The following is a 12694-nucleotide window of genomic DNA, read 5'->3' as shown; positions in this document are numbered from 1 at the left end:
ATCTAGGGAACGCCAAATCAGATTTGGCTGCAATGCAAAACACTAAATTGGGAAAAGCAGTCACCAAGACTAGAGATTGGCACTGTGAAGATAGTTCTGATTCCTCAAGTTATGATAATAATTCTGACCAAGAGAGAGAATAAATTCATGTCAAAACCCATGAAAGAATTTAGAAACTGACAGCTGGATTATAAGATATTAGGAAGACTTTGCCTGAAGCAGCAAAATTCATCAGACACATCGAAGAAAGGATGAAACCAATGCCAGAGAAGTTGATTTGGCGGCTGTCAGAGATGATGAAGTGTTGGTAATCCAGGTGGACTACAAGGTCAGGAAACAATGGGAGCCGCTATCCGATGTTATATTGGATGGAGAAGCATGTGTGAATATCCTGGGGACACATCTTCAACAAAGACTGAGTATTATAGATTTGAAACCAACACCCTTTAAGGTTCGAATGGCCGATCATAGAGTTGTTCAAGCAAGTGATATGATCGAGAATATGCAGATAAGGCTGGGTAAAGAAAAATTCAAAACCAGCTTTCTGGTACTGGATGTTCAAGGAGCATATGGTATGCTACTGGGATGCCCATGGCTGCGGACGACGCAGGCTGTTCATGATTATCTAATCAGAGACCCTGACAATACATGGCACTAGTAGTAGAATCAGATCCAAACAAATAACACCAGAAACTGGAAGAGGGCACTGCGACTAGAAGAGCTTTTCCAAAAGTATGGGGTTAAGAAGATTGAAAGGATGCTGGCAGCAATGAATATTTTTCCATTGGTTGAAATAGACTTAAATGCAATATTATTTGACAAGGATCAAGATGAAAAATAGAGGAAGTAATTTCTAGATTAGTTCATTGAACTGAATCCTGGAGAAAGACCAGTTCAGTTGATTGGACAGGCAGAGAAACCAACCGGCTCCAAAGAAGACTGTTCAGATTCTAGTACACTATCATACACTCAAGAGGTGCACTCTGAAGAAGTTACTAGAGTTCAGAATGAAAATCTAGAACTAATAGGTCCATCATGGGATTATGCTAAAGAGTCAACCAAAAGGAAGGGAGGTGGGCCGAATTGGTTGCTTCCAGATGATCAAGAAATTGAAGAATGGAATCTGGGTTCTGAAGAAAGTCCTCGATTGATCAAAGTAAATAAGCATCTGAACCCAGAAATGAAAGAAAAAGCCCGACTTATGTTCCAAAAATACAAAGACGTTTTTGCATGGGAACATATTGATTTAAAAGGTGTAGATCCAGAGGTTTACCAACACAAAATACCTTTGAAGCCAGACCAGTGCATCTGCAAAGGTACAAAATGAATCCAAACTATGCTAAGAAGGTCAAAGAGGAAATTGACAGCCTTCTGAAAGCTGGATTCATCACAAAAGTCACCAATAGTGACTGGCTATTCCCTACTGTGATAGTACCAAAGAAGAATGGAAAGCTCAGAGTCTGTGTGGATTACTGAAAGTTGAATGCTCAAACCATCAAAGATCCTTTTCCATTACCTTTTACTGGTATGCTTCTTGATGAGATTGCAGGCCATGATATGCATATTTTTATGGATGGCTATAGTGGTTATAATCAGTTAAAGATTGCTCCTGAAGATTGAAAAAAAAAACTTTTATTACTGAATGGGATGCATTCATGTATTTAGTCATGCCATTTGGTCTCTGCAATGCTCCATCAACATTTCAACCTTGTATGATGGAGATATTTAGTGAAATCTTGCACCGATTTCTAGCTCTATTTATGGATGACTTCACTGTATTCTCAATCGAGGAGGAGCATCTACTATTTCTGGAAATGGTTTTCCAACGATGTAAGGAGAAGAGGATCTATTTGAATCCATTCAAGTCTATTTTTTTGTTCTGGAAGGGACAATTACTGGGGCATGTAGTGTCTAGGAATGGCATAGAGATGGCCAATGATAAAATCTAGTGTGTCCAGCAGGCCAAGGCACCCCGCACAACATTTAAATTAAGTTTATTCTTGGGATACATAAATTTTTATAGGAGATTTGTTTACATGTTTTCTTCCAAGGCATTACCTTTATATGAGCTTACCAAGAAAACCAGTAAGTTCATGTGGACTTCTGAATGTGAGGAAAGCTTCCAATGTCTTAAAAATGCCATTTTCAGTAAGCCAGTACTCTGACAACCAGACTGGGATGTTATATTCCATGTACATGTCGATGCTTCGGGACTGACAATGGGGGCAATACTTGCTCAACCAGATGGGAGGATTGATTATCCAGTGTATTTTGCCAGTCGAAGATTCGGTCAAGCTGAACAAGGATATACTACCACGGAGAGAGAAGCCTTAGGAATGGTTTTTAGTGCCACCAAGTTTCAACATTATTTATTGGGCAAATTATTTCATTTCTATATGGATCATCATGCATTACTATTTTTTATTAATAAAGTTATTATCCAAGGAAGATTGATCAAATGGATGATGTTCCTGATGGAGTTTGAATTCCGCATATTCCACAAGCTCGATAAATCTCATTGTGGTGCTGATTTTATGTCCAGAAGTACTGAAGGCTACTCCGAAATATCCTTGAGGGATGAGCCAGTAGATGCAGAGCTGTTTCAAGGTGACAACTGAGGAAAATACAGATCCAGAATGATATGATGTATATCAGCTCCTTTCAAAAAGAGGATTCCCAAAAAACTAGACTTAGAATTAGAGGAAAGCTCTGATTATTAAGAGTCTGAAGCTCACCATCATAGGAGGATTGCTCTATAGATTGGGTGTAGATGGTGTTCTTTGAAGGTGTCTGCCAATGGAAGAAAGGATGCAAGTCATCTCTGAAGCACACGATGGGAATTATGGAGGACACTTCTCCACTGATATTAATTATAAGAAGATTTTGCAAGTTGGATTATGATGGAAAATTCTGATAGCAGATGTTCAAAGTTTTTGCAAAACTTGTGATATATGTCAGAGAATGGGCAGACCAACAACGATTGATATGACTGCACTTACTCTAGTTCAACCACTAGGATATTCATGAAATGGGGTCTGGAATTCATGGGACCATTCAAGAAGGTCACTCCAAGGAAGAACCGGTATATCTTGATGGCTACCTATTATGTCACTATATGGGTATAGGCCAAGGCTCTTCCAGATAATATTGCAAAGTCCACTACTGTTTTCCTATTTAAAAACATTATTTTCCGCTATGGATGCCCCATTGAGATCGTGTCTGATCAAGGAACACATGTTATTAATGATACCATGTAAATTTTGATGACAGAGAGCAGTAACAAAACCATTAAGAATATTCTCACCAAGATTGTTCAGAAGGAACCACACCAATGGGATCTTAAGCTCCAGACAAAATCTTAGAGTGTATTCAAAGCTTGGTATGTCTGGCAATTTCTATACTGGGCAATTGCTCCAGAAGCCTCTTTCTAGGTAAAGATGGCTTGGAGTCCAAAGCCCATTCCAGCCACAAACAATGCAGAGCTATCTTCAAACAAAGAGGCTCCAGGCAATCAATTGGCCATAACTAGATAGAAGAGCAAGGCCACACAGGAGGAGGCCGGTGGTTCAAAGAAACCAAGGATTATGTTGACAAAGAGTATTGCTCTACTGAAGCAACTGAGAGAGGTCAAGCCCTTGCCCATTGAAAAATACTCAGCAGGCCGGACTTTGGCAATACCTGAAAAGCAGACTCCAACAAAAATCAGCATTGGAAAAGGCCAGTAAGAAATGCCAAGCACTGAACAGGTGGCAATCAATACTGACAAAGGAAAGGGCCCAACACCTGCCAGCCCGACCAACAAAATCCTTTTCAACGAAATGGCTTTATCCGTAGCCAAGAAGGATCGATTGCAACAATTACAACATAACCTTCTTAAAGGCCGATTGATCTTCAAAAACCAGATTTGGCAGCATTGCCATACGTAGCTCCCATCATGGTTTATGAGCTAGTTCAATTTGACTCAGCTACAGTAGCTGATGGATGCTCAACGCTTATCCAAGCATCATGGAACACCATTGTCAATTCCTTAGGACAGATGATGGATTCGTCGACTTCCAATGAAGAAGTGGCTAAGCTGAAAGAAGAACTGGAAAGCAGCCACCAACAGCAGATTCAAAAACTTCAGAAGGATGGGGATGCACAATCTCTTAGGCATGGTATTGCTGAAAATCAGTCAGCAAGAACAGTTAAGGAGCTGCAAACAAAGCTGCTCAAGATAGAAACAGAAAATCGGCAATTAAATGAAGACAAGGTAGCAGCCTTAAGAGATGCTGATAGATTTTAGACTCTGCTCTACGAATGAAGCGTGTAGACTTCAACGAAGTGCTGACAACCCACACTGCATTAAAGGCTTCCCTTACAGAGAGATACATTTATAATAACCTTGCTGATATTTTGAATCCACAAGGCAATGTAACTCTGAATATGGACAATTTGAAGGCACTCATGGAGACTATGTAGAGTGATCTGCAAGAAAAGATCTCTGAATACAACACAGTCTTAGCAAATCATGCCATCATAGATTATATCAGTAAGCAAAATGATCTCGATGAGGAGTCTGAGAGAAAAGACGAGCAGGCTGAGGAAGGGGAGGACAACCTGGCAGACTCCTTCCCCACCCTCAGACTCTGGAGCTGGTGGATCAGCTACCACAGGGAGAAATGGGACAGTGGAAGATCCAGCTCCGTAGATTAACGAAGGTCACAAATCAGTTACTTCAACTAACTGTGGAGTCTTCCAAGATTCCTGAAAAGGATATCACTGCCAAACCAGGACTGGGACCACAATACAGAGAGATGGCTGAGATTCTCTTTGAAGGTAGAATTAAGACGAATCAGCCTCTCCCACAGGGATGGATCCACACAGCCTCACATTGTCATCAATTGGCCAGAACCTGTCTGACAAAGGGCAAACACAGTTTGTATGATCCCGACACCAAATCCTACAACGCCCTCACGCCTTATGAATTTGAGATGTTCACTGAAAGGCCGAATCAACTTGAGCAGGAGGCTATTTACAGACTTATCCGGAAGGAAAATGCTGGCACTGAGACTTCTGAGTCACCAACACAAAAGAAGGGCAAGAGGAAGCGGGTTTAGTGGAAGGATACTAGGTAGTTCCATCTCAGAATCAAACGCCAACCATCCACTAGGCACCGGAGTCTCCTTGGCTGGACACCCTTGGAATTACAACTATATGTGTGTCACCAAGCACTCAACAAGCATGAAGTATGGTAGAAAGCTAGTAATATCAAAAGAGTACTATCATGAGAAACATCGGCCATCTCTGAAAACCAGAAGTGTTTAGGGTTTAGGGTTTTGGTGGAATTTTTCCAGTCAGAGGAAATTTTGGATTATATCAAAATTCAAGAAAGGAGGGAAGGATGTAGAAGGCGAGGACACTCCTAGCAGGCGAGAAATGCCCCTTAGAAGGCCGACCAACGGGAAGCGGGAACAGTTACATTGGCAGTAATTACCGCATGCAGTTATTGTAGTAACTCCTAAGAGCTATAAATAGGACCCGCTACACTGTAAACGACGAGCTTCTTGGCTTTTTGAGTTTTGGCTTTCTAAACACTTTTGGTTTACGAGCTCTTAGCTTCTAGATTCACCTTGTAATCATTTACTCTTGTAATCAATCCTCAGACTTCATCTGAGCTTAAACCCATTGTACACTGTACTGGGTTATCCTTGAGCTAATGATCTGAATCTACAAATACTATTTCTAGTCTTCCAGTTGTGTCTTTCATTTCAGTATATCATTCTAGTTCAATTCTCTATCTCAGTCCAGTACTCTGTTTCAATTCTCGCTAAGTGAACTGATGAGATAATTAGTAGCTCTGAATTCTAACACTGGAATAAGCTGTTTGAAGAGACCAACTCCCATTCCAGACCCCCACCGAGTCATTTGCAACCCACCAAGGGAAGCATCCTGATTCCCACCATGTCGACCATTCAACCAGTTGAGGTTACCACATGTTAGCTCTATCGCAAGACACCTCTAAGTCTCCTGCTCTACATCTTCACAAGTCGCTTGCACATGATGGGCTACGTAAAACCTAATGCTCATTACTCGATCTCACTTTCAATTATTCAACAAAATACAAAAAATTATGTCGAAGGAGACACACTTATCGTGAACAATAAAAACTTAACAACCAGGTGGTGCTTTAAAATTTAACACCTTCAAGTTTTGTCATGTCAATCCCAAGTGGAGGAACTCAAACCTGCAAGAGATCCCAAGTGCCAACTTCATGTGGGCATCACGCGCGCATGCACGCACACACACACACACACACACACACATAGAGAGAGAGAGAGAGAGAGAGAGAGAGAGAGAGAGAGAGAGAGAGAGAGAGAGAGAGAGAGAGAGAGAGAGAGAGAGAGAGAGAGAGAGAGAGAGAGAGAGAGAGGGTCTTTCATTGGAAAGGGTACACATACCGTGAACAATTAAAACTTAACAAAACAGGCCGTGCTTTAAAATCGAACACCTTCAAATTTTGTCATGTCAATCCCAAGCGGGGGAACTCAAACAGACATGAGATCCAAGTGCCAACTTCCTGCAGGCATCTCGTGCACGCACGCGCCCGCACGCGCGCGCACACACACACACACACACACACACACAGAGAGAGAGAGAGAGAGAGAGAGAGAGAGAGAGAGAGAGAGAGAGAGAGAGAGAGAGAGAGAGAGAGAGAGAGAGAGAGAGAGAGAGAGAGAGAGAGAGAGAGAGAGAGAGGTCTTTCATTGGAAAGGGTACATGCACACTCAAATTTAGGGAGGCTCTAGCTATGCGTACTTCAGCATGCATCTAGCGATGATGGTACCGTGGCCCTCCTCCTCCTCCTTGGTTGTACTGGCAATGCACTTGTTTGGCAAGTATGGCCCCAAGCTATATCATCCCAGCTGAAGCCTTGGGCTGCAATCTATGGTTGTGAAGAAGAGGGTAAGCAAGCGCGCAATCATGAGGCCTTATTGCCTGTAGGTTCCAGGAAGGTGCTAATGTTGTGAAGCCTTGATGAGCTAGCAATTTGCAAGGGCGGCCAAATTAGGGCAACTTGCAAGGGCGGCAATGATCATGAGCCATAGTGATGGGGGTGCTGGAGTGTTGGGAGGGCCAGAGAGCCTAATCCCACAGTGGTCTTAACATGTATGACTGCTACCGAGGGTTCAAAATGTCCACGGGTGATATTGCTTTTGACAATGCATCCATATACGGGTTGATATAATTATTATGCTGTTAGATGGATGGCCTTGCTTAGCGTAACAATGGATGAAGCTTTTGATTGACCTGAACGAATGCAAAACGTAGCAGTGAGGAGCCACGAAGAAACCAAAACTGATCATGTGTCTTGACAATGAATGGTCAAGCGGTCTATATTGTACTTGGGGCTGGTCAAAGTGGGACAAAGCTCATGGCTATACTCTACAGATGATTAGTTTCATGCACAATGAGTGAGGGGGCTCCTGTCTCCTTTCATCTTTGGACGTCACCCGTAGGGGCCGCTTCTGATGACCCATGGGGGTTCTTTTCCTTTTCTCTCTCAAAGGTCTTTGGGGTGGTCTTTTAGATGTTTGAACTTCTTCTTCTCTCTGATCTCTTTCTTGATAGCACGTCTCTCTCTCTCTCTCTCTCTCTCTCTCTCTCTCAAGTTTCATACAAAGTTTTTTGAGGGCTGACAATGAGCCCAATGACCTCAGAAAGACAATAAGTAGCATTGATAATGATGTCAATGCACTAATTGCAGGTTTTATTTAGGTAAAAGAGATTCACTCTTTTTGCTGCTGTAGGTAGCATCCTCGCGTCTCACTCATCACATCAACTAAGACCCCCTTAGATCATATATAGTTGATCAATATTGGATGGTATCTTTGCCCTTTTTTCACCCCCTATTTGAGGTGGCGGCCAACCATTCGCATAGCAAATGGTCCTGATCCGGCTGGTGTTCCCTGCTACCTCCGGCTACACGGTGACACAATGTGTGTGTGTGTGTGTGTGTGTGTGTGAGAGAGAGAGAGAGAGAGAGAGAGAGACCTAATGTGAGAGGTTCCGATTACTTGCTTTTCACGGTAGAGGCAGTTCAGCTAACTTGAACGCTACGCAAGGGACCGTTACGTTTGTAAGAAGCGTGTTTACGTTTAGAGCAAGCAAGCGAAGCCATCCTTGTAAGCAAAGGGAAGGGAAGTAACAGAGACAAATTTAGAAGCGGAGATAGCACGCAGAAGGGGAGAGAGAGAGAGACAGAGAGAGAGATGGCTGTGCGCATGGTGCTTCCTCCTGGCTTCCGGTTTCACCCGACAGATGAAGAGCTTGTTGCCTTCTACTTGAGGAGGAAAGCCACAGGCATGGAGCTCCATTCTAACGTGATCGCAGAGGTGGATTTATACAGACACGATCCATGGGAGCTTCCCAGCTTCTCGTGCATCTCCAGCAGAGAATCAGAAGCCTGGTACTTTTTTCATAGTTCCGACAAGAAATATCCCAGAGGGCAGCGCACCAACAGAGCTACTATTTCAGGCTACTGGAAAGCTACAGGCAGAGACCGCTCAATTTGTGATTCCCAATCCCGAGCTCTTCTGGGTGTGAAGAAAACCCTTGTGTTTTACAAGGGGCGTGCACCGTCTGGTGAGCGCACAGATTGGGTCATGCATGAGTACCAACTTGTTACTACTGCTCCACAACGCGCATCAGCACCGCCTTTAGTTGTATGCAGAGTTGTCAAGAAAAAATCCAAGAGCAGCAAATCACAGCAGGTAAGCTCCGTACTCGACCCAGCTTCCGGTATCTGCTCACATTCAAGCTCTGCCAATGGCTTGCAACTTGATGATGATGTTGAGCCTGGAAACCTGCCCACTATTAGCCTTTATGCGCACATGGAAGAATGCAAGCCTATTCCCATGAGTAAAGACGTGGGTGATCATGTAATTGATCAGGATGATGGAGTTGTGTGTGATCATGTTGATGAATCGCAGCTGGATCTTCCCGAGGAGGAAGAGGAGAAATAGCTAAGACACTTACAACATACTTTTGACGTGAACAGAGTACTAATGTACATAGATAGGCCCCCAACCTGATAGGAACTTTGAGACGGTTTTGAAGAAGGCCGGTGTCATCTACACCATCTTTCTATGTTCAGAGTAGATAGAATATCCATGCATGCATGCATGGGCACTCTCATTAATGGATTTTGTGGATGCCTTTGCATTCTCAGACAAGCCTGTACGTGTTCCACTTATACATTCTACTCTACTCGGAATGCTTCCTTTCCATTGGAAGGCAATCTCCATGTTTTTTTCCAAATGAAAAATATCTACTTCATCAACACGTGTTTGAACGATCTACTTCTGGTGATATTAATTCAATGGCCAAGGATTATATGTTATGTCCATGAGATGAAGAGTGATGCATCCCTACATCCCCCCCCCCCCCCCCCCCCCCCCCGGGCGTTCCTCTCTGTGTCGGACAGTTCTTTGAGGTCTCTCATGAACTTTTCTCCTCCTCTCTCTCTCTCTCTCTCTCTCTCTCTCTCTCTCTCTCTCCTTCCTAAGGGACTTCTCCATTATTGATACCAAACATTGATAAGCCGTTTGACAGGTAAGTCGCCATTTTAACAACGATTATAAACTCAAACTTCGGCAAGATGATGATGGGTTGTGTATATAGCAATGCTTGGTTGTTAACAAAGATCAGGGGTTTATTTTTTAGTAATTAGTGTTCAAGCGTCTTGGCAAAGATAGATCTGCAAAAAAAATCCTTTAAAGTGGGGGGATTTAAAGTCGAGGGTATTTCAGCTTTAAAAATTGTTTTTTATTAAATACTTTAGGGAGGAAAATTCAAATGTGCATCGTCAAGTAGAGTAATGATGATGGCAGCAAGGGAGCTAGTCTGACTGAAACCGTCCCTTCAACTTCCCACACTGTTAGCAGCAACCCACCACTTTTGTTCAAGCATAGTGGTGAAGTTATAATCTGTACTTGAACTTCACTTTGCCAGCAAGATACACAGGTCTCTATTGCCAACAAGATATAGAGTAGTCGAAGGTCTCTCTCTCTCTCTCTCTCTCTCTCTCTCTCTCTCTCCCCCACACACACAATCTATTGTTTACAAGAGAATGCATATATAATCGGCTCACGGGAAAACGTCCATTAAAGTTAATAAATCTATATGTTCATTCATCCTTAATTTGTAGCAGATGTTCATTAAGAATGGATCTCTCTCTCTCTCTCTCTCTCGTGCATACTCTACTACCCACAAGAAAATGCATGTGTAGCCACAATTTTTGCATGCACATGTCTATTAGCAACTCTCTCTCCCTCTCTTTTGTAATGGACCTTGACACATGTGTTGATGATGTACATTTGTATTGGTCTCATAGGTCTTTTAGACCTTTTGCAAAGGTCAATAAAAATTTCATTTCTCTCTCTCTCTCTCTCTATCCTCTACATTTTTTTCATGGATTAAGAGTCCATTGCAATCATTGTCTCTCCAAGGTTCCATGGATTTAGGGTTTATGTATATTCACTCACAACAATTACAGTCATAGTTGAAACATGAGAGTTAAAGACATAGGGAGATGTGTATGTTATATGGAGGAACTTATGATGAATAGGTGCATTTTCTAATTCAGGTCATGACACCAACAAAGAAAATCAGCAAGAATTTGCTTGCCCCCAAAGCTGCATCAATGCACAAGAGCCCTCACAAGTCCAATGTCTCACAAACCATTGAAGTCTCTAGCAGCAAAGATATGCAATGGAGTGAATTTTTGTAAGCTTGCATTGCATATATATTGAATGTGTCTTTCTTAAAGGCTAAAATTTCTAGGTATTGGTTGGCTTGGGTACCTTGGACAAATTTTTCACACAAATTTTCCCAAGGTACCCAAGTTTTCACACAAATTTGTGTTAGTAGCAAAAAGGTCCATCTGAAGACCATTAAAGTAGAATTTTTTGACGAGATTATGCTTCTCCATTTACATGCATATCAAGAGCCTCTTTTGCAATGGGGTTTGTGTATGGAAAATTTGAAAGCAAAATAGATTATCTAGAGAAGCAAGTGGCATGGACATTTTATGCGGAGTCAGTTATGGCTAGGGTAAAGAAGAACAAGGAGGCTTGGGATAAGAAAATGAAGATGTATAAAATAATGAGCAGTACTCTAAATTTGACTTTTGTGGATGCTAGTTAGAGATTTAAGAAAGTCACTTGAGCTTGATGTGGTGAAACTGTGGTTGCTTGAAGTCAAAATAGCCTTCTTGGAGTGTACACTTTAGAGGCTAGGTTGCAAGGTGGATGATCATGATTGGGAAAAGATAGTTGCAAGTCTAGAGATAATAATCTTTTCCTTATGTGCAATATGATGTAGGAAAAGTACACATGCATGTGAAGGGGATTTTTTGTCTTGTCTTTGCATGTAAATTACATAGCTCAACCTGATTTTGTGTCATTGGGATTAGGGATCAAAATACTCGAGTACACTTGTTTATTTTGACTTTCTTTAAAACATATAACTACACTTCAAAGCATATGACATGAAACCTGCATGTAACCTCGTGGAATGCACGGTCTTGCACTTTTGTTTTGGTAAATCGTGCATGAACTTTTAAACCAATCTTATTTTTTGTGATGGATAGGTGAGACTTTAATCAACACAATGGCATGGATAGGTGAGCCTTTAATCAACACAATGGCATGGAGTGAGCTGAATGTGACGCGCCGCTCATTAAACAAGATTGTCTTGGTCATGATAATTACCTTATATAGTTTGTGTCTTGTGATGTCTGTGGATAAATATTTAAAGCTTACTGTTATATATCAATTGGTTGAACAATTGGAAAGTGATCTTATCACTCCTGCGATGGAATTGTCATATAAGTTGGAGCTTGAAGTGCATCAGTATTTGGCAACGAACATTTCTATTCCACTAAATATAACTACAGTACGTAGATCCCTATTGGAAGTATTGGCACCCCCCAAAGTATAAAAGAGAATGAGGAGTGTTTCTATAGCACATTGAACAACATTTCAATTCCCAATAGTAGGCGTTTCTTTTAATCATGTGTCAAGGACTAGGGTTGAGGAGCTTTAATGAAGAGTGGCAATATTTATGTAAGGTAGGTTTAATGAATGATGTGTGTTTTACTCAAGTTGCTTGTGCAGGATCCATACCATAATTGGATGAATAGCCAATGGATAAATTAAACATTGTTATAGAAAATCCATCCACACCTAAGATGCAAGCGTGGCAGGTGCTTGACACTACATTAGATGACGCTACCCAAGTCAACACGTCAAATGGTGTACCCAAGTTCACCAAGTTGTAGAGATGGGGATTCCGGTTGCATTGTGAAGCTGTGGGTTGTCAAAAGAGGCCTCCAACATGCCCAAACTTTTTACAGAGGAATGTGATGCTCCGGATTGGGATATGACATGCCCCTTAAATGCCGAGTATCTGCACATGTCTATCTTCTCTATCTATGATGTGATGCCAGTTGTAGGTAGATACATGTGAAGGTGCCGCAGGAAGCGTGTGCAAGTGCAAGTGCGAAGAGAGAGAGAGAGAGAGAGAGAGAGAGAGAGAGAGAGAGAGAGAGAGAGAGAGAGAGAGAGAGAGAGAGATCTGCTTTGGGTGGAGTGCACAGAGCAACATATCCCTATTTGTAGCTCCTTATTCTATTGTATTAAAGAATAAGTAT

General features: G+C 42.0%; 1 protein-coding gene across 1 annotated transcript; it reads left to right on the top strand.

Annotated features, from left to right (window-relative positions):
• The first annotated feature begins 8140 nt into the window (after positions 1–8140).
• LOC147435249 (NAC domain-containing protein 96-like) lies at positions 8141–9382 on the top strand. The gene has a single exon (XM_086487931.1). The coding sequence runs from the start codon at positions 8253–8255 to the stop codon at positions 9003–9005; it is 753 nt and encodes a 250-aa protein (XP_086344057.1). The 5' UTR covers positions 8141–8252; the 3' UTR covers positions 9006–9382.
• The last annotated feature ends 3312 nt before the right edge of the window (positions 9383–12694 follow it).

Source organism: Adiantum capillus-veneris, chromosome 18 (assembly GCF_014529385.1).
Source record: "Adiantum capillus-veneris isolate H3 chromosome 18, ASM1452938v2, whole genome shotgun sequence".
NCBI classification, from domain to species: Eukaryota; Viridiplantae; Streptophyta; class Polypodiopsida; order Polypodiales; family Pteridaceae; genus Adiantum; species Adiantum capillus-veneris.
The sequence above is the reverse complement of the archived record's forward strand: the minus strand, read 5'-3'. Positions and strand labels throughout refer to the sequence as shown.

What these genes read in the sequence shown, in the direction of transcription:
- LOC147435249 (XM_086487931.1), top strand. Translation starts at nt 8,253, where the DNA reads ATGGCTGTGCGCATGGTGCTTCCTCCTGGCTTCCGGTTTCACCCGACA.